At 39.8% G+C, this 23756-nt stretch overlaps 1 protein-coding gene across 3 annotated transcripts in view; it reads left to right on the top strand.

Annotated features, from left to right (window-relative positions):
• Nucleotides 1–23309, top strand: part of MND1 (meiotic nuclear divisions 1) — a 50423-nt gene extending 27114 nt beyond the window's left edge. The window contains exons 5-8 of one of the 3 annotated variants that reach the window (XM_037058207.1): nt 4507–4581; nt 6408–6522; nt 16887–16931; nt 23086–23309. In XM_037058207.1, coding sequence (XP_036914102.1) covers nt 4507–4581; nt 6408–6522; nt 16887–16931; nt 23086–23192 — 342 coding nt within the window. In that variant the 3' untranslated portion in view covers nt 23193–23309. The remainder of the gene's footprint in view (nt 1–4506; nt 4582–6407; nt 6523–16886; nt 16932–23085) is intronic. The other 2 variants (XM_037058208.1, XM_037058209.1) reach the window with 2 other exon arrangements.
• The last annotated feature ends 447 nt before the right edge of the window (nt 23310–23756 follow it).

Below are 23756 nucleotides of genomic sequence, written 5' to 3'. Positions count from 1 at the left end.
CTCCCCCACCTGGGAGCCCATTAGAAACACAAGTTGTTAGGCTCCCTCCCAGGCCTCCTGTTCAGAAACTGGGAGGTGGAGCCCGCAAACCCGTGTTTTAACAAGCCCTTTCGTGAGTCTGGTACATGCTCAAGTTTGAGAACTCCTGGTTTAGATAGTATCTGCACAGCTCCTATCACTTGAGGCCAGGGTTTGGTTTAATTCCAAGACATGTATTAGGAACTGTGGCAGTATAGCTTCGGAGAGATGTGTAGATGGAACGCTGATAGCAGAGGCTGCCTCACGAGAGTTGCTTTCATTGTTTCCAGTGGCTGAGCTTTTAAAAACTGAGCAGAGCCAAGAACCCTTCACTGTTGAGCTGAACCGAAGTGTTTCTGTACTTAGGATAATTAGCAGAAGCTTCTCATTTGTTTGCATCCTTCAGATTGTGTCTCCCTTCGTTACCCAGACACTAAAACTGACAAATGAAACATATTTCAAATACATCGGGTTATTTTCAGAGTTAAGGAATTTTTTAATTAGTTCTGTTCAAATGCTTTTAAGTTGTGAATAATTACAAGCAGATATACAATACCTGGAAGACACTTCATTAGTACAATATATGTATTTGTTAATTATTAACATTTTTATATAGGTGTTAACTTATTTCTAAGTGTTTATAGCATCTGTCTCTCTGGTTATTTTTAAAACATTTTTAGAGCTGGCTGGTGTGGCTCAGTGGGTTGAGTGCTGGCCAGTGAACGGAAGGTCGTGAGTTCGATTCCCAGTCAAGGCACATGCCTGGGTTGCAGGCCAGGACCCCAGTTAGGGGATTGCAAGAGATAACAGATCTTTGTGTGTCTCATACATCGATATTTCTCATTCTCTTTCTCTCTTCCTTACCCTTTCTCTAAAAATAAATAAATAAATTCTTTAAACATTTCTTAATGGAAAATGTTATGGTAGTACGTATGTGCATATATGTGTGCATTTTTATTGGAAAATTATCTTTTCCTGAACTTAAATAGTACATGCATTTATTAATTATTATAAATTGATAATCAATTAATTATTATCAAGTGGATCCTTCAAGGTGGAATATTAATTTTTTAAACATGGTGTTATTTTATAAATGGAAACACCTTTTTTTTTAAGAACCAGAAGTCCTTGCTAAATTTAGGGCTTTAGAGCTTCTCTGGATCTTAAATCTACAGCAGATTTTACTTTTTTTAACTTAGGAAGATACTTACTCTCAAGAAGAGGTGTAACTGGTTTGGGGCAGTGGCCTCTTGCCCGCACAGGTGGGTCTTGTTTGTGATGTTCATTAGGATCAGTGACGAGGGCCGTTAGAGAAAGCTGACAGTGTTCCCGTTGTGGGTGTTGAAAAGCAGGAGATTTTCTAGGGTAGAGCTACCAGCTTTTTGAGGATACTGTTTGTTATTTTTAAGAAAAAAGTGTAAGTATTGTCCACCCTCTCCATGTAACTAGGTCATATTTTGAAAGGTCAGTTTCATAGAATCAGCCAAACAAAATCACTCATTCAATCCTTGTGTTCTAAATGATTTTGACTCCAGAATGAGGGAGGATTGGAACATATTTTAGGAAGACCATTAATTTCTGACTAGTTTATAGCAAAAGATGTGGTGGAGAATTTAGTATTGGGAATTTCCTGTAATTATTTATTTATTTATGGGCTCAAGTGAGATTTAAAAAATTGGGAAGGGGAAGCAATGTTCTGAAATTAATTAGTCCTTTTGTGCATGGGCCCAGCCACAGCTGGTGAATATCCTATATCTATGGTCTTTATGCTGGTACAATACTTAACCCAATTTCATGTACAATTTACTGCTTTCTAAGCTTAGTACAGCACTTAAACCAATCACTTTTAAGGTACATAAAATTGGCCATAGGCTAATGGATTTTTTTTTATTCTCTGAGAACTTAGAATCTAAAGTATCAATTCCTCTTAAGGTAACTTATTCAAGAATAATAAGTGATGCATTAATTTTTGTCTTTGTTAGTGAAATGGGTCACATATAAGTACAAGAAATAGTTTAAGTGGGGCTGGGTGCAGGCAAACGGAAGAAAGTGGAGACATCTGTAATAATGTCAAAAACAACGAGAGGACTTCCGCCAAGATGGAGGCGTAGGTGGAAACACTGTGCCTTCTCCCACAACCAAGTTTGAACACAACAAAGGTTTGGAGAAACAAAGACACAACCAAAGGACAGAAAATTGAATTATACGAAAGTCCGACTACATCTAACCGTTCAACGGGGACGGTAAGAGGGGCGGAGCCAGCAGCGAGCAGGGTCGGGCAGGACAGGGCCCCCGACCCAGGCGCGCAGGCAGACGGGAACCAGTTGGGGTGCGGGGCAGACCGCGGGCGCATATTCGCCCACAGTGAGACAGACCATGCAGGCCCCAGGGGGCAAGGGCTGAGGGCGGTGGCACACTCGCGTGCAGTGGGACGAAACGCGTGGGCCAATTGACGGCAGCAACTGCGGCACCGGTGAGGGGTGAGGGCCGTGGCGGCAGGTGGCGGACAGGACGCCATAGTCCCTCTTTGACCCTGCCCCCACATACAACGTCACAACCCAGTGACTTAGTTGCCCTGTTCTAGTGAACACTTTAGGGCTCTGATCCTGCTATGGAACAGGCACGAACAACCCGAAAGATGGCCCAAGAAGAACTCAAAGTCCCAGAGCCAATAACTCTAAGCGACCGAGAAATTGCCAGCCTCTCAGAAGCACAATTCAAGACACTATTTATCAGGATGCTCACAGAACTGGTAGATTATAGTCACAGATTAGAGGAACAAAGTCACAAATTAGAGGAACATATGAAGGCTAAACTAATTGAAATGAAGGGAGATGCACAGGAAACCAATAGTGATGGAAAGGAAACTGGGACTCAAATCAATGGAATGGACCAGAAGGAAGAACAAAACATCCCACCAGAAAGGAATGAAGAAATGAGAATTCAAAAAAATGAGGAGAGGCTTAGGAACCTCCAGGACATCTTTAAACGTTCCAACATCCGGATTATAGGGGTACCAGAAGGGGGAAAGAAACAGCCACGAGTGGAAAACTTATTTGAACAAATAATAAAGGAGAACTTCCCCAGTCTGGCAAAGGAAATAGACTTCCAGGAAATCCAGGAAGCTCAGAGAGTGCCAAAGAAGTTGGACCCAAGAAGGAACACACCAAGGCACATCATAATTACATTAGCCAAGACCAAAATGAAGGAGAGAATCCTAGAAGCAGCAAGGGATAAGGGGACAGTCACCTACAAAGGAGTACCCATCAGACTGTCAGCGGATTTCTCAAAAGAGACCTTACAGGCAAGAAGGGGCTGGAAAGAAGTATTCCAAGTCATGAAATCCAAAGACCTACAGCCAAGATTGCTTTATCCAGCAAAACTTTCATTTAGAATGGAAGGACAGATAAAGTGCTTCTCAGATAAGGTCAAGTTCAAGGAGTTCATCATCACCAAGCCCTTATTATATGAAATGCTAAAGGGACTTATATAAGAAAAAGAAGATGAAAAATATGAACAGTGAAAGGACAGCAAACACACAGTTATTAACAACCACACCTAAAACAAAAGCAAACCAAGAGGACAGCTAGATCAGGAGTGGAACCATAGAAATGAAGAACACATGGAGGGTTAGCAACAGGGGGGTGGGAGGGGGAGAAGGGGGGAGAAGGCCCAGAAAATAACATAGATGGTAGGTAGAAAATAGATGGGGGGAGGGCGAGAATAGTGGGGGAAATATAGAATCCAAAGAACTTGAGACACGTGGTTATAAACTAAGGGGGGGAGAATGGTGGGGGAGGGAGGGTGCAGGTGGAGGGGAATGAAGGGGGGGAATAGAACAACTGTAATGGTATAATCAATAAAATATATTTAAAAAGAACAACGAGAAAAGACAGTGAAATGAAATTTGAAGAGAATTTATATAGAACATGTTTCAAATTTTCGAATTCAATTTTATTTTTTTAAGATTTTATTTATTTATTTTTAGAAAGAGGGGAAGGAAAGGAGAAAGAGAGAGAAATATCAGTGTGTGGTTGCCTCTCACGTGCCCCCTACTGGAGACCTGGCTCACAACCCAGGCATGTGTCCTGACTGGTAATCCAACTGGCGACCCTTTGGTTCATAGCCTGTGCTCAATCCACTGACCTACACCAGCCAGGCTCAAATTCAATTTTTAAATAATATGCCTCAAGTTATTTGAAATGGTCGTGGAGAACCTGATTAAATGAAAACTAGAAAAGATTAAAGCATGTTATTCATTTTCTGCATAGGAAAGGAAGAAATATTTTTAAACTTATTTTTCAGTTTGTCCTAATGATTCATGGTACTTGGTTCTCTTTGAATTAGGGTAGTTCTCAGTGGAGTCTTTGACCTTTTTGTTGTATTGTCTTGGGCTGAAGACAAATTTCATTTTGTCTTTTTGACTCATAAACTTCATGTTTAGCAGGTTTATCCTAACAAACCATTTTATTTGTTTTACTTCTCTAGTTATCTGAGGGAAACCAAAAGCACGCAAACCTACAGAAAAGCATCGAGAAAGCTAAAGTTGGCCGCCATGAAACGGTGAGTGTGTGTCGGTAGAACTCGTGTCAGTTCTAAGTGGGAGAGGAAGGACACACAGGGTCCGGTGAGGAGCGTGCCGCTTCTGCCTGAAGAGCAGTGAGTCGTAGCAAAGGACGTGGACATTTGCCCTGGGAGGACTCAGTAATTGTGAATCTAGTAGGTTCATTATTACTTTATGGTATTGTATATGGCAGCATAGCACAGAAGCATAAACTCTGGAGCCAGGCTGCCTGGGTTTGAAAGTCTCCTGAACTCTCTGCCCTTGATTTTCTCAGTTGTAAAATGGGGAATAATAAAATCTACCTCATTAGGTAATTGTGTGGATTAAATTAATATTGGCAAAGCACTTAGAAGAGAATATGGCATAAGGTAAGCCCCACATAAATGTTTATATATGTTTTTAAGAGTCTTGTTTTTTAAGTCTTGGCCCAGAACAAATTGAAAACTGTCAATGTAATATCTTTGTGACCTTTAATATTCCTCAATTATTTACACGAATATTGACTTACTCTTATTTTTTAAAGTGCAATGTTCTTTAAAGTATTATGTTAGGGTTTCTGAAAAATTACTTTCTCATTTCATCACCATCTCAGCTATGGATTCATGACTTGAGAAAATACTGAAGATCAATGTGAACCATTACACATTCTATCTAGGCCTCTGTTTGTACCACTTGATTGGGAAAGAGACTCAAAACCTTGTCGGAGGGTAGAAAAGAACACATCTCGGGTTTACAGCGGCTTTGTGCCTTTCCAAGTTATTTTACACTCCTCCTTCACTCGAATAGCCAGCATCATCACAGCTGGGAACTGCAGAATGGTGATTTCTAGAGAATAGTCAAGGGAAGGGAATTTCTGGGCATAACCCGAACCTGTTATTTCTTCTTCAGTTGACAGTAGCGATGACCACTTCTTTACTTGGTCCTTTTTTTTCTTTAACATTGGCATTGACTTACAGAAGCACCTTTAACTAATGGTGACCTACCCATGCCCACAAGTGTCAGCCAGTCTGCTGAGTGTTACCCAGTCCCCAGGCCCCACTGCCACAGGTGAAGAACCAGCCTCACGCCTCATTGGTGCCTCAGCTATGGGAAGAGTGTAGTAGTTCAGAGAGGCTCCTGAGAAAGATGCATTCTTGTGACCATCCTGAGCTCACCAGTCAGGATTTTCCAGAAATACGTGGCTCCTGTCTACTAGATGTTATTTATGGTGATGGAGGAGAAATAGCTAATGTAAATACTCTGCTTAATATGAGCCAGGCAGCTACTGTTCCAAATGCATCTTTTATATTTATTCAGTTCTGCCAACAGTTCAAGGAGGCAGCCATAATTGTTGTCTCTGTTTTGGTGGAAGCACAAAGAGGTTAAGTAATTTGGCGAAGACCTTTGCACTCGTAGGAGCCTGAGGTGGCTCCAGTTCACTGTGTCTGGAGCTGTCATTGCATCCACGCAGACCTTCATCATTCTGCTTCTCCGGTCTTCATTAGTGAGCTTTTTATTCCCTCATTTTTTCATTGGGGAGCATATATAATTTAGATGTGGTTGGTGATCTCTTGTCTGTTATGAGCCTTTCATTCTACCTGTTCTCCTCGTTCAGTTAGTCAGTGTATGTTCATACATATAGGATGCTTGAGATGTCAGAGAAAAATGATAATTGAGTTTGTTCTTTCACTTTAAATATATGTAGGTATATTTATAATACTGTCAAAGCCTAATGTATGTCAGTTACGAGGAATAAAATGAAAACGTCTATAAAGTATGTAACCTTATGATATATGGCATTTTATTTGCCTTAGTTGTACATAAAACTATTTTTTTATAAATGCAGGAAGAGCGAAACAGGCTAGCAGAACAGCTGTCTTCACTTCGAGAGCAAAGGGACCAGCTCAAGGCAGAACTAGAGAAATACAAGGAATGTGACCCACAAGTTGTGGAAGAAATACGTAAGTTTGTGTCACATATTGAGGACTTTAATTTTGCTAATGAAGATGACTTTATACTTCTGGTTGCCTGGTAACCATTCTCCAAGTGTATGAGAGAATAGAGCCATTAATAGTATTCATGTTGCATGAAAATTTCCTTTGAGGAAACTTAATGTTACAGCATTGAACAGTGGTAGCTTTAAAATGAAAAGCATTTCAGGAGTAAGAAGTTTGGTGGGGTAGAAGAACAAAGATATAAAATATAAGTTTAGGAAACTAAGGAGTCAGAGAGGGAGCTAAGTTGGCCCTGAGTACCTTGATTCTAGAAAGAAATCCACCATCATCTTCTAGGGAAAATGACACCAAAATGTAAGTGTTTACAAGCTGCAGAAAGTCAGCCTGTGCACAGTTGACTTGCTTTTTGAACATACAATGATATTTTGACCTACTTTTAAACCAGAGTCTCCAAAGCTTCATTTTGAGTAATTTGTATATGTTTATATAAAGATAGAAATTTGAATATTTAAAGAAATGAAAGGGTGTATTGTAAGCATGCTGATTGAATTATTTGGCACTTGGAAATTAACTGGAGATTAGTTTGATTATAATTAAGTTATCCTTGATGGTATTCATGTGCAATCTTAAAGTTAAGCTTAATGTTAGAGACAGGTCCTAGTCTGCGCAGCTGCAGGGGGCATGTCCCCGCACATGTGGTACATGGCCTAGGCGGTGGCATGTGTCTGTGGCTCCATTGATTGTCCAGGATGACTTTCGAAGAGGGGTGGAGGCAGAAGAACCGCTGAGCTGGCCCCTTTATGTAATTAGGTTTTGGGGGAGGCAGGTTGGCGCTTTCACGCCACCCACAGGTTCATTTCATTTACCATCATCCTGCAGAAGAAAAGTGCTAACCAAATCTTTTGCTACAAAGTTAGCCACTCTAATCTGTTTTAAAGTTTTAACTAATATGACATGAGACACTCAGTGAATATGAGGACATCAGAGGCAGGAGAAAGGTAGGAGATTCCTGCCCGGAAGTTTCGCCTGCTCATGCTTCATCTTTAAAATAAAACCCAGCCCTGGCTGGTGTAGCTCAGTGGGTTGAGCGTGGGCCTGTGAACCAAAGAATCTCGGTTTGATTCCCAGTCAGGGCACATGCCTGGGTTGCAGGCCAGTTCCCAGCAGGGGAACGGATGAGAGGCAGCCACACAGTGATGTTTCTCTCCCTCTCTCCTTCCCTTCCCCTCTCTCTGAAAATAACTAAATAAAATATTTTTAAAAAAAGAAAAAGAAAAACCAGACCTCCTGGGAAAGAGAACATTAAATATTGTGTCTTGTCTATAGAATTTTTTAAAGTCCTAACCCAAGGGTGTGTTTATTGGTTTGAGAAAGAGAGAAATTGATGTGAGAGAGAAACTTTGATTAATTGCCTTCCATACATGCCCCTACCGAGGATCAAACCTACACGCAACCTTTCTACGTTCAGGACACTCCAACCAACTGACCCACCCAGCCCAGGCTAAGAACTGTTTTGTTACCCAGATTCAATGCCTTCAGCGGGGTTGTTTTCAGGATCAGTGCAGCTGTACCCTCTAGCGGTTCGTCATGAAAGTTCTCCTTTCACACAGTAAAACAGTTACCAAACCTGATCCTTCATTTGTTACTCTTATTGTTTCTGCCTTCCTGGTTTCAGTTTTGTGGGATTCTTGGACGTTTTCCTTGAAGTACCCACTCTTGCTTACCTGTTTCATTTTCCTTTCTGTCTAGCACCCACAGCACTTAGCCATAACCCATCCAGGCTTCTGCCTTTCCGCTCCGTGGTCCCCCCTCGTGTTTGTTGCCTTGGCTGGTTAGACGACCCTGCCTGATACCACTTCTACTTTTTACAATACTTGTCATAATGTTGACTTCATCCAGGCTCCCAGAAATGACTAAAACTCTTCTTTAGGCTTACAAAACTACTCTGTCATAGACTGATGGTGCCCCTAAGGCAGCAGGTCACCGTGGGGCACAGAAAATGAGCAGGGATAGAGAATTGTGCCAGACTGATTCATGAAGGGGGAAAACCTTTATTGCGGACGTGTAATTTCAGATGTTTCCATTCCACGTACCTCTGGGTCATGGAGCAGTCGCAGCAAGTGCATTGTCTCTAAAAGAGAAAAATAAAACTTGAAGAAGTTTCAGGGTGATGGGTTTTCTGGAGAGGAGGAAGCGTGGCTGAGGAGGAAGTTGTAACTAATTTTATACTGGTAGCCAGAATTCTGCTCTTCATCAAAACCCTTGAATGTTACAACTTGGTCAATTGTTTCTCAACAAATTGTTTCTCAACCCAGGGCAAACATACCAGTGTCAGTGAGTAGGATGGGTATGATGTCCGCTTGAATGACAAGGAAATTTTCTGATTTAGAGTGAGTTAAGAGACTTATCAGTCTTCCTCAACATCAAGCCTAGCTTATCTTTTAATATTTATTTGTAGAGCCACATAAGACGAATCTATTATTTGATCCTACAGAATCTGTGATGATGAATTTATCACAGATGTGGTAATTTTTCCCATTTTCCATTGTACATTTCTGATCATAATAGGGGAATGAGTGTAAGTTCTTCCTTCTTGGCTTTGTGCTATTTGTTTCCTCCATTAAAAACTATTTTTATTAGATATTAATTATAAAAAATTAGAACATAATAGACAGTGGATATACAGGATAATTACATTGTTTCATAAATATATTTTATTTTATTATTTTATTTTTTTTAAGGTTTTATTTATTTATCTTAGAGGGAAAGGGAAGGAGAGAGAGAGAGAAATATCAATGTATGGTTGCCTCTTGTGCGTCCCCTGCCAGGAGCCGGGAACTGGCCTGCAACCCAGGCATGTGCCCTGACTGGGAATCGAACCGAGATCGTGTGGTTCGCAGGCCTGTGCTCAATCCACTGAGCTACACCAGCCAGGGCTCATACATATATTTTAGATATCAAGGTGAGATATCTTTTTCTATGAAAAGCTACCAAACTACAATCCAAAGGTGGGGTGGGGGCGAGAACCGTCACAACCTACATACCTGTACACAGAATTTTTAGTCTAATTTCAGTTTGTACTTGTCTAGAGAAATGTACAATTTCTCTGCTTTTAAAATTCAGCTAACAAAACTTCATTCCGACGCGGCACTTCCAGCGCAGGGAGTAACGCACTAGATTTATCCTCCCACTGAGACAAAAATACGTGAAATAATGGTTTTCACGGTGCTTGACATCAGACAACAAAGGACAGCAGTCATTAGAGCAGACAAAGGAGAGCGTTATCATCATCATTCCTCCTTATTTGGTTGTTTCCTGTTTTGGGCACAAGAAAGGAGAGCCTAGGCAGAGTTCTGGGGACGCCCTTGGTTGGTGAGAAGGCATGGCACATCCGGGAGGTCAGCGTGGCTGGAGCTGGTCAAGGGCAGCGCATCGGAGAGGAGAGAGGTACACAGACACTCAAGAACCCTGGGTGTTTATAAAGGGTTCCTCTCAGGCATTCAGTTCATGGATATGAGGAGACTGTCCAACACTGGGAAAAGAACAGCCTCAAAGAATTAGAAGGAACAGTGCCAGGCACTCACACAGGACCAGGAATAGTGCTTACTCTTAGCCGCCGGCTTGGGAAAATGTGTCATTCACAGGCATTGGGTAGAGCACTCAAGAAGGTCTTGCCTGCTCTCAACCCACCTAACAAACTATAAGAGCACGTCTTGAAAGCATCAGCGTTTCAGAGTAACTTTGGCATCCCAGAACAAGTTCAGGAACATTTACAGGAGTACAAAGGTATCTAGCACCCAACAAAATAAAATTCACAATGTAATAATAATGTAATAAAATTCACAATGAAAGATTATCAGGCAGTCCAGGAAGTCGGAGAACATGATCCTTACGAGAAGAATAAACCGTCAATCAGAAGTGACCCAGAACTGACAGAGATAGTTAAATTAGAAGATGATGACATTAAAAGTTGTTGTAAATGTATTCTATATGTTCAAAAAGCTAAGTAGAAACATGGAAGGGATAAAAAAGACCCAAGTCAGATTCGTAGAGATGAATACTTCTGAATTGGAATAACAGCAGATTAAACTTTGCGAAGGAAAGGATTTGAAAGGAACCGAAAGTATTTGAAGACACAGCAACAGAAGTGATCCAACGTGAAACCGGAGACTCTCTGATGACAGTAGCACCTGTGGCCCGGTCTGTTGTAATCGGGGCACCAGAGGCGTGTGTGTTGGGGCAGCAGGGGCCTCCTGGCCAGAAAAATACCTGAAGAAATTCGTATCAGAAATAAAGGCTAAATTGTCTTCAAATTTGATAAAGGCTATAACCCACAGATTCAAGAAATTTAAATATATAATTAGTAAATGGCAATGATCTCCTTGTCACTAAATCTAAAGAACTTTTTTAGACTTTAACCTCTACTTACCCCACATCCCCTTTCCCCAATGAGACTATTGTTTTTTAATGTGCTTTTTGATAGTGAAAGATTACATAGTATTTGGCTGTCATGTTATTGTGGAACAGGTTATACTGGTTTAAAGGTTTATGAGTCTCACAAATTGATTTTGATAGGATTTGGGGTTTTTTTTTTAAGATTTTATTTATTTATTTCTAGAGAAGGGGAGAGAGGGAGAGAAACATCAGTGTGTGGTTGCCTCTCGCACATCTCCCTCTGGGACCTGGCCCATAACACACACATGTGCCCCTCCTGGGAATCAAACCGGTGACCCTTTGGTTTGCGGGCCAGTACTCAATCCACTGAGCCACATCACCCAAGGCAAGGATTTGGTTCTTAATGGCATGACTATAGCACCCATGTTACAACAATTAGGCTTATCTTTAAATCTGTTATGATTTATTTTGAAACAGTTTTTCTGCTGATAATAGGTATAACTCTTACATTCTTGTAGACATGGCTATGTATTATCTCTTACTTCTCAATAACTCCTGCAGGATATATTTATGTTTCATCATGCCAGTAGAATTACTGGTATCATTAAGCAGGTATTAGCAACATTAGTTGCTAATATTCAAGAATTAAGTAAAAGGAAAAATTTATAAAAAAATAAAATTTAGCCCTGGCTGGTGTAGCTCAGTGGATTGAGCGCAGGCTGCAAACCAAAGGGTCACTGGTTTGATTCCCAGTCAGGGCACATGCCTGAGTTGCGGGCCTGGTCCCCAGTGGGGGCATGTGAGAGGCAACCACACATTGCTGTTTCTCTCACTCTCTTTCTCCTTCCTCTCCCCTCTCTCTAAAAATAAAAAAAAAATTAAATAAATAAAATAAAATTTAATTTTAGCTGCCATGACCATTGCTTAAGAACAAATGAAATAAGGTGTAAGAATTGAATTCCCACAAAAATACTTGAAAGTAAATCTCAGAAGTATTTAAGAACTTTTCTTAGAAATAAATGCCAGGATGACAGTAAAAAGGGTGGAGTAAGGACTTCCAAAAATGTTTATCCTTCCATGTAAGGTGGCAAAAATTGTCACAACTTTGTCGGAATTCTGAAAACAAACCAAAGATTTGCCTAGTCAGGAAAAATGGCTGGATCTCAGCGAGAATAGGTGTTTTGTGGTGTTTTAACTTGCCCTGTGTTCAACCCCTGCTCTCCTGCTTTAAGTAACAGCCCTGCATCCTGGTATCCGAGGAAGCAGAAGGAAGCTGGATCTCTTTAAGACCCTCATTCCCAAAGAACTGTCTTGATTTGGTGTCTCTGGTGGTTCCCCAGAAGCCACCAGTAGGAAGGATCATCTTTATTTGACCTGAATTCGAGTATGCTCAATGCTAGCAGCCTCTTCCTGGGGGGTGTTTGTCTAAAACGATTATAGGCAAGAATTTTAAGTTTGTGTCTGTCTTAGGTGATGAACAGCAGTTATGGCAAACAGACTAACCAAAAAGCTTCAGAGAAGAGGCTGAGGCCCTGGCCTAGTAGCTCAGTTAGTTAGAGCATTGTCTCAATGTGTGAAGGTTGTGGGTTCGATTTCTGGTCAGAGTACATATAAGAAACTAACCAATGAATGTATAAATAAGTGAAACAACAAATCAGTATTTCTCTCTCTTTAAAATCAATGAATAACAAATTATTTTTAAAAAGTAGAAACTAAAAGACATGTTTGTTGACACCTTGAAAATCAACACGTTCCTGGAAATCTAGAAGGCCACATGCATTGCCTACGTCTATGAACATTCTCAGGAAAGACCTGAGAAGTTCCTAATTTCCCCCCTCTAGCTGACCTTCCCTGACATTCTGCAAGCAGGAAGTGAAAGCTAAGGCAGAGTTGTAAATTGCCTAACTGAGTATTTAAACATGCCCCAACACACTTTTTTTTTAGATTTTATTTATTTATTTATTTATTTATTTATTTATTTATTTATTTATCTTTAGAGGGGAAGGAGAGGGAGAGAAACATCAATGTATGGTTGCCTTTCGTGTGTCTCCTGCTGGGAGTTGGCCTGCAGGGAACCAGCCTGCAACCCAGGCATGGGCCCTGACTGGGAATCGAACCACGATCCTCTGGTTCGCAGGCCCACGCTCAATCCACTGAGCTACACCAGCCAGGGCCTCCAACATACACTTTTAAAAAATCTTTTAAAAAAGAAACTGGAAAAAGCCCTGGCCATATGGCTCAGTTGGCTGGGCATCATCCCGCAAAGCGAAAGGTTGGTGGTTCAATTCTGGGTCAGGGTCCATGCCTCGGTTGGGTGTTTGGTGCCAAGTCAGGGTTCATACAGGAGGCAGCCAATCGATGTTTCCTTCCCACATCAATATTTCCTTCCCTCTCTTCCTCCCTTCCCTTCTGTCTAAAAATAAATTAATTGAATCTTAAAAAAAGAAGAAGCTGGAAAACGAAGAGCAAACGAAGCCTGAAGCAAACAGAAAAAAGGAAATATAATGAACACAGCAGAAGTAAGAGTAATAGCGAATTGAAAAATGAGAAAATCAACAAAACCAGAAGCTGGTTCTTTAAGCAGATCAACAAAATTGACAAACCTTTAGCTACACTGACCGAGGAAAAAGGAAGATTCAAATTACTAATATCAGGAATGAAAGAAGGAATATTATTGTTCACCTTACAGAAATAAAAAGAAGTATAAGACAATGCTTATGAGCACTTGTAGGCCAATACATTTGATAAGCTAGGTGAAATTAGAAAATTTCTCAAAAGATACAAACTACCAAAACTGTCTGAAGCAGAAGTAGACTATCTATATAGATGTTTAACATGTAAAGAGATTGAGTTAGAAATGAAAATAAAACTTTGTGCAATGAAAAGCCTAGTCTATGCTTCAGAATTCTACCAATTTAGAGAAGAATGAACTTTTCAACAAAAATTAGAAAAGAAAAAAACATTTCCTAACTCATTCTTTGAGGTCAGTATTAGCTTGATACTGAAACCAAACAAAGACATTGTAAGAAAAGAAAACTGGATGAATATTACTTATGAATATAAATGTGAGAATTCTCAACAAAATACTAGCAAATCAGATATATAAAAAGGATTATGTGCCCTGATTAACTGACATCCCAGGTACGCAAGGGTGGTTCAACATGCAAAAATCAATCATGTACAACATATTTGTAGAATAAAGGTGGTAGAACCCCACATGATTGTCTCAATAGACAAAAAAAGTATTCGAAAACATCTAATATCCTTTCACAATAAAAACATGCAACATACTAGGAATAGAAGTCACTTTCTTAATCTAATAAAAGGACATCTACAAAAATAATCCATAGCTAATATCATATTGGATGGTAAAGGCTGTATGCTTTCCCCAAGATTGACTCCTCTCACTGCTTCTACTCCACATTATACTGGAAGTTCAAGCCAGGACAATTAGGCAGGAAGGAAATAATTGGCATTCGTGCTGGAAAGGGAAAAACAGAAGTGTCACTATTTGTAGTACAGCCCTAAACAATCCACCAAAACCAACCAACAAACAAAAAGCTATTAGTGCTAATAAGTGAGGTCAGCCAGTTGCAGCACAAAATCAATATACAAGAATCACTTGTATTTTATATACTAAAAATAAGCACTCTGAAATGAAATTAAGAAAAAAATCTCATTACAATAGTAGCAAAATGAGTAAAATTGCAAGGAACAAAATTAATCAAGAAGTACATGACATGCTGAAAACTACAAAACACTGAATGAAATTAAAGACCTGTATAAATAGAAAGACATTCTATGTTCATGGATTGAAGACTTAAGGTTGTTAAGGTGGAAGCACTCCCCAATTTGATCCATACACTCAATGTAAGACCTATAAAAAATCCACTTGCTTTTTTCAGAGTATGATGAGTTGACCCTAAAATCTATATGAAATGCGAGGGACCCAGAATTGCCAAAAGAATCTTTAAAAAAAAAAGTTGGAAGACTCAAATTCGCAATTTTAAAACTTCCTGCAAAGCTGCAGTAATCAGGAGAGTATACTGCTGCTATAAGAATAGACATGGGGGTTGATGAAATAGAATTGAGAATTCAGAAGTAAGCCTAATTGATTTTCCGTAAGTGTGCCAAGACCACTGAATCAGGAGTGAACAGTGTTTTCATCTAGTGGTGCTGGGCACAACTGGTCATCCACGTGCAAATAAATCCATGAGGACCCTCACTTCACATCACATTTAAAAATTAGCTCAACCACATCAAAGATCTACGAGCTAAAACTATAAAACCCTTAGAAGAAAACATAGGCTTATCCTTGGAGTAGGAAACAGCTTCTTGGATATGACATCAGAAGCTCAAGCAATAAAAATATTTAGATAAATGTAACTTCATCAAAATTTACCTTTTTTGGTGTGTGTCAGAGTACATTATCAAGAAAGTGAGAAGAAAACCCACAGAATGAGAGAAAATATTTGCAAATTTTGTATCTGTTAAGTGTCCAGCATCATATATATTTATATGATATATATAATAGATATATTTATTATCTATATAAAAGTCTTACAATTCAACAATTGAAAACTCAATTTAAACATGGGCAGAGGATTTGAATAGACATTTTCCCAAGAATAATACACAGTCGTCCAATAAGCACATGAAAAGAAGCTCAACATCATTAGCCAACAGGGAACTGCAAATCAAAACCATGACGAGGTACCACTTCCCACCCATTAGAATGGCTGTCATAAAAGGAACAGAAAATAATTGTTGGTGAGGATGTGATGAAATTGGAACTGTTAGATTGCTGGGAAGTGGGGGTGATTGGAGGAAGCAGCCACTTCTAAAAACAATTTATCGTTCCCAGAAATGTTATGCACAGAGTTACCGTTTGAGCGAACAGTTCCACTCCTAGGTATATACTCTACCTTGAAATGGAAAACATGTCCACACAGAAATTATTAAGTTATTCATATTAGCAATGATAACCCCAAAATTTGTCACTTGATGAATGGGCAAACAAAAAGTGGTTTATCCCCCCATGGAATGTTATTTGCCGATGAAAAGGAGGGCAGTAGTGATACAGGTTACAGTGAGGATGAAACGACAACATCGCGCCAGGTCCCAGAAGCCAGGCGTGCGCTGTGTGCATTTCACTTGTATGAAATGCCCAGGACGGGCAGGTTTGTAAGGATGGAAGGGAGATACGTGCTCTCTGTGTGGTGATTCCTAACGTGTGTGGGATTTCCTTTCAGGCAATGAGAATGTTCAAGAATTAGGTAGTTCTGGTTGTATAGTCATGTGAATATGCTAAAAACCACTGAATTATACTTTCATATAGTGAATTCTGTGCTATATAAATTACCTTCCAATAAATAAATTCTGTCACATAATATTTATTCCCAGTTGATTGTGGCATTGTTATGTGCTATGTAGGCTAACTCGAAAGACATAATAGATAGAGCCACATTTAATAGAAAGATGTATAACTCAATGTAAGTAAATTTTTCCTCCCACAGGGTTACTAATGACCACTGAAATTTTTTTAGGTCAGGTTTATTGTGATCTGATATATGTGTGTGTGTGTGTATGTACATATACACACACACTAAAATTCTTACCATTAAACTTAAATTACTTTATCTTATTTTGATGTTGTAAATCGTGAACAATTTACATCTCAAACTTCCGTGATATCTTTAGAGGAGCAAGTACAATAATAATGGACATTTAGGAAAGGGGTATTGTTCACTGGGACTTTCTATTAATGATGTAACTACAGCTGCTAAAATTTGGGGGGGGAGCTAAGCATATATTCAATAAGTTGTTTAAAAGTAAGTTATATTTCAAAACTTTGAGCTTTTTTTTCATAGCCATTTTATTCATATAAACTTGTTCATATAAGAAAAAGAATCTCTAGATAGATGCAGATGATTGTGTTTGTGTATATATATAATATGTATTCCTTTTTTTTCCAGGTCAAGCAAATAAAGTAGCCAAAGAAGCTGCTAACAGATGGACTGGTATGTATTTCAGTGGCGCTGCTAAAATATAAACTTCACACTTACTCTGATGTGAAATGCAGAAGCCATTGTGCCTAGTTTTGTTCAAGGAAAGACATTTTTAAATCTTATTATGAGTCATTTTGTAAAGTTCAAGGTTTTTTTTGAAAAAGCAATGATTGCTTCCAGTTTAACTTCTTGTAACTTTTCCTGGAGAAGTCACTTAGACTAACTACTTAACTCTCACACGACTTTAAGAGTTTCATGGAATCCTTAAGATTTGCCTTCTCACTAATGATAACAGCTAACATGTGGTGAAGGCTTCATAATCCGGGCATTATGAAGATGTCTGTGGTGTATTCTCATTGGTCTCCACAACGATTTTGTGAGGTAGGTAGGATTATTGTCTCTAAAGTTAGAGATGAAATAGAGACCGTCAGCAGCCCATGGCCACACAGGTGCTCGGCCCGAGAACAGGAATCGGAATCCAGCTTTCCTGAATTCCGAGAGCAAGCTCTCACCCACTGCCCGTTCCTGTCGTCTCTGTCTCCCTGCCTTCCTGAAATGCCTCATTAATTCATTTGCCAATGCATATACATCTGGCCTACACCAGAGATATTCTAAGAAATGGGAATTAATAAGGCATTATCTATGTGTATTAAAGTTTAGAAAAAAGTTAATGAATAATAATTGCTGTGAATTGCATACAAGTATGATTATTTTTGTTAAAACCTGTCTGAAAATTACACTGATGATTTTTCAGTATTTAATTACAAAATAGTGGTAATTGAACTGTTCCACCCTAGGAAGAGTTTATAATGCCTTCACATGTGTCACTCCTCCTCATTCTGTTTCTCTGGGGGAGGATGGGCAAGACTGCGTTAGTGCGGAGGTCAGAGAGCTGGAAGTGACCGCTGTCAGTCAAGGTGGTCAGGTCAGGCGCCGGAAAACAGATTTGAGCTGGGTTTCCCTGGCTATGCTCAGGCCTCTGTGTTCCTCAAAATGCTTTAAAACCCCTTTTCCTTGTCTATTTTAGAATTAAGTAGATTGATAAAATCAACACAATTGGCCTTTGGTTCCTACAAAATTGTAATTTTATTTGTTATAAAGCTATTTCCTAAATAATGTAATGCTTTAGTGGTAAGAACAGAGAAAGGTAAAACAGCAAACTAACGTAAAAAACCAAAATAATGAATTTTGTGTCCGATAAAGTCTAAATAATAAATACGTTCTATCACATGGGTTTGAAAAAAATACCAGGTGGATTTTCAGGCTAAAATAAGAGTCACAAAGGGATCTCCCCCAGTAGCTCCCAGCAAAGCAGCTGGGCGAACAGCAGGGGCAGGCCGCCTGCGTGCCCGGCGGGAGGCCTTGCGGTGGAGGAATCCGGTCGTGTCCCTTGTCTGCTCCGTGGAGACGTACTGAACTTCCCGGAGCCGGTGTGGATGCTGCCTTCTTCCTGCGTGGGGAGGGTTCAGTGAGACCGTTGGGGAGCCCCACAGATAAATACTCCCCTTTTCCCTTTCTCCTCTTAAAACAATGCTCTTGTTTTCCAGTTGTCATAAACTTCCAAATTTTTGAACAACTCCCCCACCCATGTTATTAGCTGAGAAAGAACCTGGACGGTTTAAAATCATGTAGGACGGGAGATATTTCTAGACCAGCGGGCACAGCTGTGCAGAACTGTGTTTCCACGTGGGATTCAAACCTGCTCCTCCCGGCAGGAGTGTCACGAAAAGATTGTGGAGCCAACACAGATTACCCCTCAGAAAACCTGTCTGTCTTCAACACAATGAGAGGAAAATACCAGTAACACAGCTAAGGATTATTATGTGATTATTAGTTAAGGTTTCGTTTCTTTTACTTAAAAATTCCCAAACGTGGGGGAGGGGTAAACGTAGGTTTACAGTTGTGGGTACATGAAATGCAGGGTTTATTACATTATTTATTAATCACTGTGTTATTTTTCATACAAACAGCTGTAAACCTACTTTTGCCCCACTGTGTATATAGAATTGAGAATACTTACTGTTCAGTAATTAAGTATTTCAGTTTTATAGAATGAGGGATTACCTCAGGGTACAACTAGAAATATTGCATTTAAATGTTTTGGGACAGCAAATACACTTTAAGTGTGATTTAACAAATTATGTCATCAAACACCTTGCTTAATAATCAAGATAGTGGAGTTTTTATGACTTTGTATGAGAGGCATCTTAGTGAGCGTGTGGGCACAGAGGTGGCAAGGTCCCCGGAGACACTGGCGCATACACTGTTGCCATCCTGTTCCTTTGTCTCTCTTGGGCACGACGCCGTGTTAACAGGAGTTCTACCAGTCTTCGTAAGGCTGTTTCTTTATTTTTTAAAATACTGTTTTTTATCTCCTTATAAAAACTTCCACCAAATATGGAAATTACTTAACAGGGAATAAACTATTGAGATTGTGGGCAACATGACTTGCAGGCAGACACCTAGGGACTCAAGGACTTGTTTAGTTGTGTCTTTTTGAATTGGTCCATTAAGCATTGCTGCGGAGGGTCTTTTATGTTTGTTTGTTCCTTTTTAAATCTTAGAAGGCGTGTGATAAAATGGTGTCCTGCCTTCCTGTGGATCAGAACTCCTTCCTGCCAAGGCCTTACTGTGTTGTCTCATTTTCTTCTCTCCTGACCAGGTTCAAAGCCCATTGCTCTAAACGCCCTGCTTCCATACACGTGTCTGTTCTTTCATCCCCTGGAAACCATTCTGTACTCTTGGAGACTTGTCCCGAAAGCTGCCCACTTAACACTCGATCTTTTCTTTCCAAGAGATTTTGAAGTTGTTTAGTAGTACATTGACTTTTCTCTCTTTATTCTTGTGTCAGCTTGACAAGGTAGGTTCTTTACGTCCTGGGATACCCATAGCACACTTAATGCCTGTCTTATGTAGCCTCTGTAAGTATTTGGTATGCAGACACTAGTGAACCTACACATCGTTCTAGAGAACTCATGCTCTTCATATTTAGTGAGGTTTTCTCTTAGGTCCTTATAAAAAGTAAAATTTGTTTTAGGTTATTTTTAAAATGTAAAGATTAAATATCTGTTGATATTCTATAACACTTTAACTGAAAGAAATGAGGATATTTTTAAACATTGTTCTGTTTGATGTGTTAGTTACCTTAGAAATGAATTTCATTTCATCATTATTTGATGCCCGGAGTTAAACTTTTTTGTTTGTTTTATAATTTTTTATTTTACTAAACATGCCCAGATATTCTGAGTATAGTAAGTAACATGTGTGAAACAGATCAAGTAGCATTTCCGGTAGGGAAGCGTTGTCGTCCCTAATGTGAATGTAATGGGGATACGGAAAACTGTCCTCTGTCTTGTCATTGTAGCACTGAAGTGGTTAACACTGAATTTTCGTGAGCCAGATATTGTGCTAGATTTTGTGTTTGCTTTTCTGTTCTTTCTTAGTCAAAGTTACACACAGAGAGTTTAAAGAGTCAAAAAATCTACAATTTTTTTCTAGAAACACCCTAGTTTCCCTCTTTCCATTTCCTGTCTCAAGAGCAAGCTCTTTCGACTCTTTTACTTGATTTTCTTTTTGCTATTTTAACCGTATCTCCAAATAACATTCATATATTGCTTTTGTTTGATTTTTACACTTTAAGCAGTTCTTTAATTTTTTAAATAAAGCTTCGCTATTCTGCTTCCCAACCATTATGTAATTCCTTCATTGTTCCTTTTTTCCATCATGATCAGTATTATAATTCCTTGTTACATTGTTGACTGTGATTAGGAATGTTTACATTATGAAGATTATATAATGCTATGCGTGGCTGGATGTACTATTCTTACCCTATACCACATACATTTCCATGTACTTATTGCTAATTCAACCCAAAACACCACTAGATGTATGAATATCTTCTTCATATGTTCAGAAATACCAGTTGTTCATCATTTTCCTCCACCTTCTTGGAGAAATTGTTCCTGTTTTGTCCTGTCTGGTCTTGCCTCTTGTGGCCGGTACGCAGCTGTCTCCCTAGAATTTCCTTTCACTGTCGTCCTGGGATTGCTTGCCTCTCCCATGTTGGATTCCCTGATTTCCTACTTCCTATCTTATGTCTTTCCTTTTTTCAAAGGATATTTTATCAATTATGCCATTACAGTTGTCCCAATTTTCCCCTCCTTGCCCCCCTCTGCCTGGTACCCCTGTCCTTCCAGCAATCCCCCTTTAGTTCATGTCCATGGGTCATGCATGTAAGTTCTTTGGCTTCTGCATTTCCTGTACTATTATTAACATCCCCTGTCTATTTTGTTCCTATCAGTAATGCTTCTTAATCCCCGCACCATTTCCCCCATTCTTCCCTTCCCTCCCCAGCTGATAACCCTCCATGTGATCCCCATACCTATGATTCTGTCCCTTTTCTGGTTGCTTGCTTAGTTTTTTTTGTTTTGTTTTAGATTCAGTTGTTGATAGTTGTGAATTTGTTGCCTTTTTAATATTCATGGTTTTGATCTTTTTGTTAAATAAGTCCCTTTAACATTTCCTGTAATAATGGCTTGGTGATGATGAGCTCCTTTAGCTTTACCTTGTCTGGGAAGCACTTTGTCTGTCCTTCCACTCTGACTGATAGCTTTGCTGGATGGAGGAATCCAGGTTGTAGGTCTTCCTTAGATTTACTCCTTCATTTATGTGGGTCATGTGCTGAAGTAGCTTCCTGTCTCCATGCTGTACAGTGGTTTGGAAATAACTGTGTTCTTCTGCATCGGGCCCTTCGAAGGCGGCCGCACAGCTGCTGTGGCCCCTGGTGAAAATGAGTTTGACAGCCCTGCCCAGTGTCTCAGTGCATCTGCCTTTCCTTGTCCTGTAGGACACCAGTCAGATTGGGTGAGGGTCTCCCCTAACACGCTCCTTTTAACTTAGTCACTTCTTTAGAGATCAGCTCACAGATCATCCGACCCTCTTCACCAAAATACGTTTCACTCCAGGATTACAAAATAAGATGGGTAAGAATAAACATTAAAGTAAAGGTTGTTTCCAAACATGGGCATGCCCTGTGGTCCTGAGGGTTAGGACTACCACATGAATTTAGGGGAGGCAACACGCTTCGGCCCAGAATGCTCCAGGAGAACCTATTTGAACCCTTCGACTTCACTGTCACTACAATGTTTGTAGAATACGCTGAACCAGAAAATTTTATACCATTATTTTTTATATTTGTAATACCTGTTCATTATACAGGCGGTGTATGTACATTAACGAAAACATGTAAAATGGAGAAAAGAAAACTCGCCATCATTCCCACTCCCCATGTGCAGCCACTCTGGGCGCCTGGGTGTTGCCTGTGCAGACGCCCTCCGGGTGCCGAGGCAGTGAGACTGTTGCTAATTTTTTCTTTTATTACACGTTGGTGAAGTTTTGACCATGCATCTTTGTACACAGTTTGTTGTATTTCCTCGGGACAAATTCCTCTAAGTAGATAGAACAGCTTTTCAGTGGTAAGATGCATTTTAAATTCGCCCGAGAGGATGCTGAGGATACACACCTGTTCTCCTCTTACAGCCTGTAGGGAGGGCAGCTGCCTTCTTCCCCCCCACCCCTCTCCCTCACACTGGCCCGATTGTCTGGAAGCCCTTCTTCTCTGTGGGGGGAGGGGGGTCTGCAGGGAGCTGCTCCCTCTGGGCCAAGGAGCGGCTCTGCTTCCTGAGGCGAGGAGTCCTGACCTCGCTGCGGAGCCGGGGAGGCGCCCTTACCTTCTCCGTCTCTGGATTATTCTTCAGTGGCACCTGATTTACTGGGATTTTATTTTATTTTTTTTTAGATTTTATTTATTTATCTTTAGAGGGGAAGGGAAGGAGAGAGGGAGAGAAACATCAATGTAAGGTTGCCTCTCGTGAGTCCCCTGCTGGGAACTGGCCTGCAACCCAGGCATGTGCCCTGACTGGGAATTGAACTGTGATCCTCTGGTTCGCATGATTTACTGGGATTTTAAATACGAGATCTGTTTATTCAAAATACTCATGAAATATTTTCTTTTGAAATTAATTGCCATTGTACCATTACTCTTGAAAACACAGAAACCTCCTTATTTTGATGGTTCTGAAAGTAAAAACAATGTATATGATTACATTTGAAATGTTTTTATAATGGTGTTTTGAATTCTCAAAAGTATTTCTTATTTTCTTTATAGATAACATATTTGCAATAAAATCTTGGGCCAAAAGAAAATTTGGGCTTGAAGAAAATAAAATTGATAAAAATTTTGGAATTCCAGAAGACTTTGACTACATAGATTGAGATGTTCGGTGTTGGTAAAAGATCGATGTGCTCGTGAATATGTAATTTTTTATATTATCCAACCAGATGTACAGAATTCTCATTTACCTGTGACTGTGATTATCATTTTATTCATTGTAAATAAAGTACAAGATGTAGATGGTTTTCGTACTTTTTATTGGATGGAAAGCAGGATGACAGCCTCTCCCACAGTGCCCATCGAACTGCAATATGCAGATCAGAAGCCATCTGCCTCAGTTAGGGGTATAAGTAGTTTTTTACAGATCAAAGCCATCATGACTTAATTACACTTTTTGGTTTCATTCAAAAGTTAAATATTAAGAAAAAAGGGTACTTTTGGAGGCCCTATTATACACATGAACTTACACATAAATACTTGGAAATAACCTTTGAAACTCTAGTAGCTGCTTTAGTATGTCTCGGTGTTTAGTGGAAAATGTGTGTGATTAATTCCCTGTATACTGCATCATATTTGCAAGTTTCCCACGGAGAAAAAAAGAATACAGAAAGTTGCTGTTCCTCACATTTAGAGTTAGGTAGCAATTCCTCAGAGATGAGAACAAC

This window comes from Sturnira hondurensis, unplaced genomic scaffold (assembly GCF_014824575.4).
Source record: "Sturnira hondurensis isolate 20B ecotype Veracruz unplaced genomic scaffold, ASM1482457v3 Scaffold0010128, whole genome shotgun sequence".
NCBI classification, from domain to species: Eukaryota; Metazoa; Chordata; class Mammalia; order Chiroptera; family Phyllostomidae; genus Sturnira; species Sturnira hondurensis.
The sequence above is the reverse complement of the archived record's forward strand: the minus strand, read 5'-3'. Positions and strand labels throughout refer to the sequence as shown.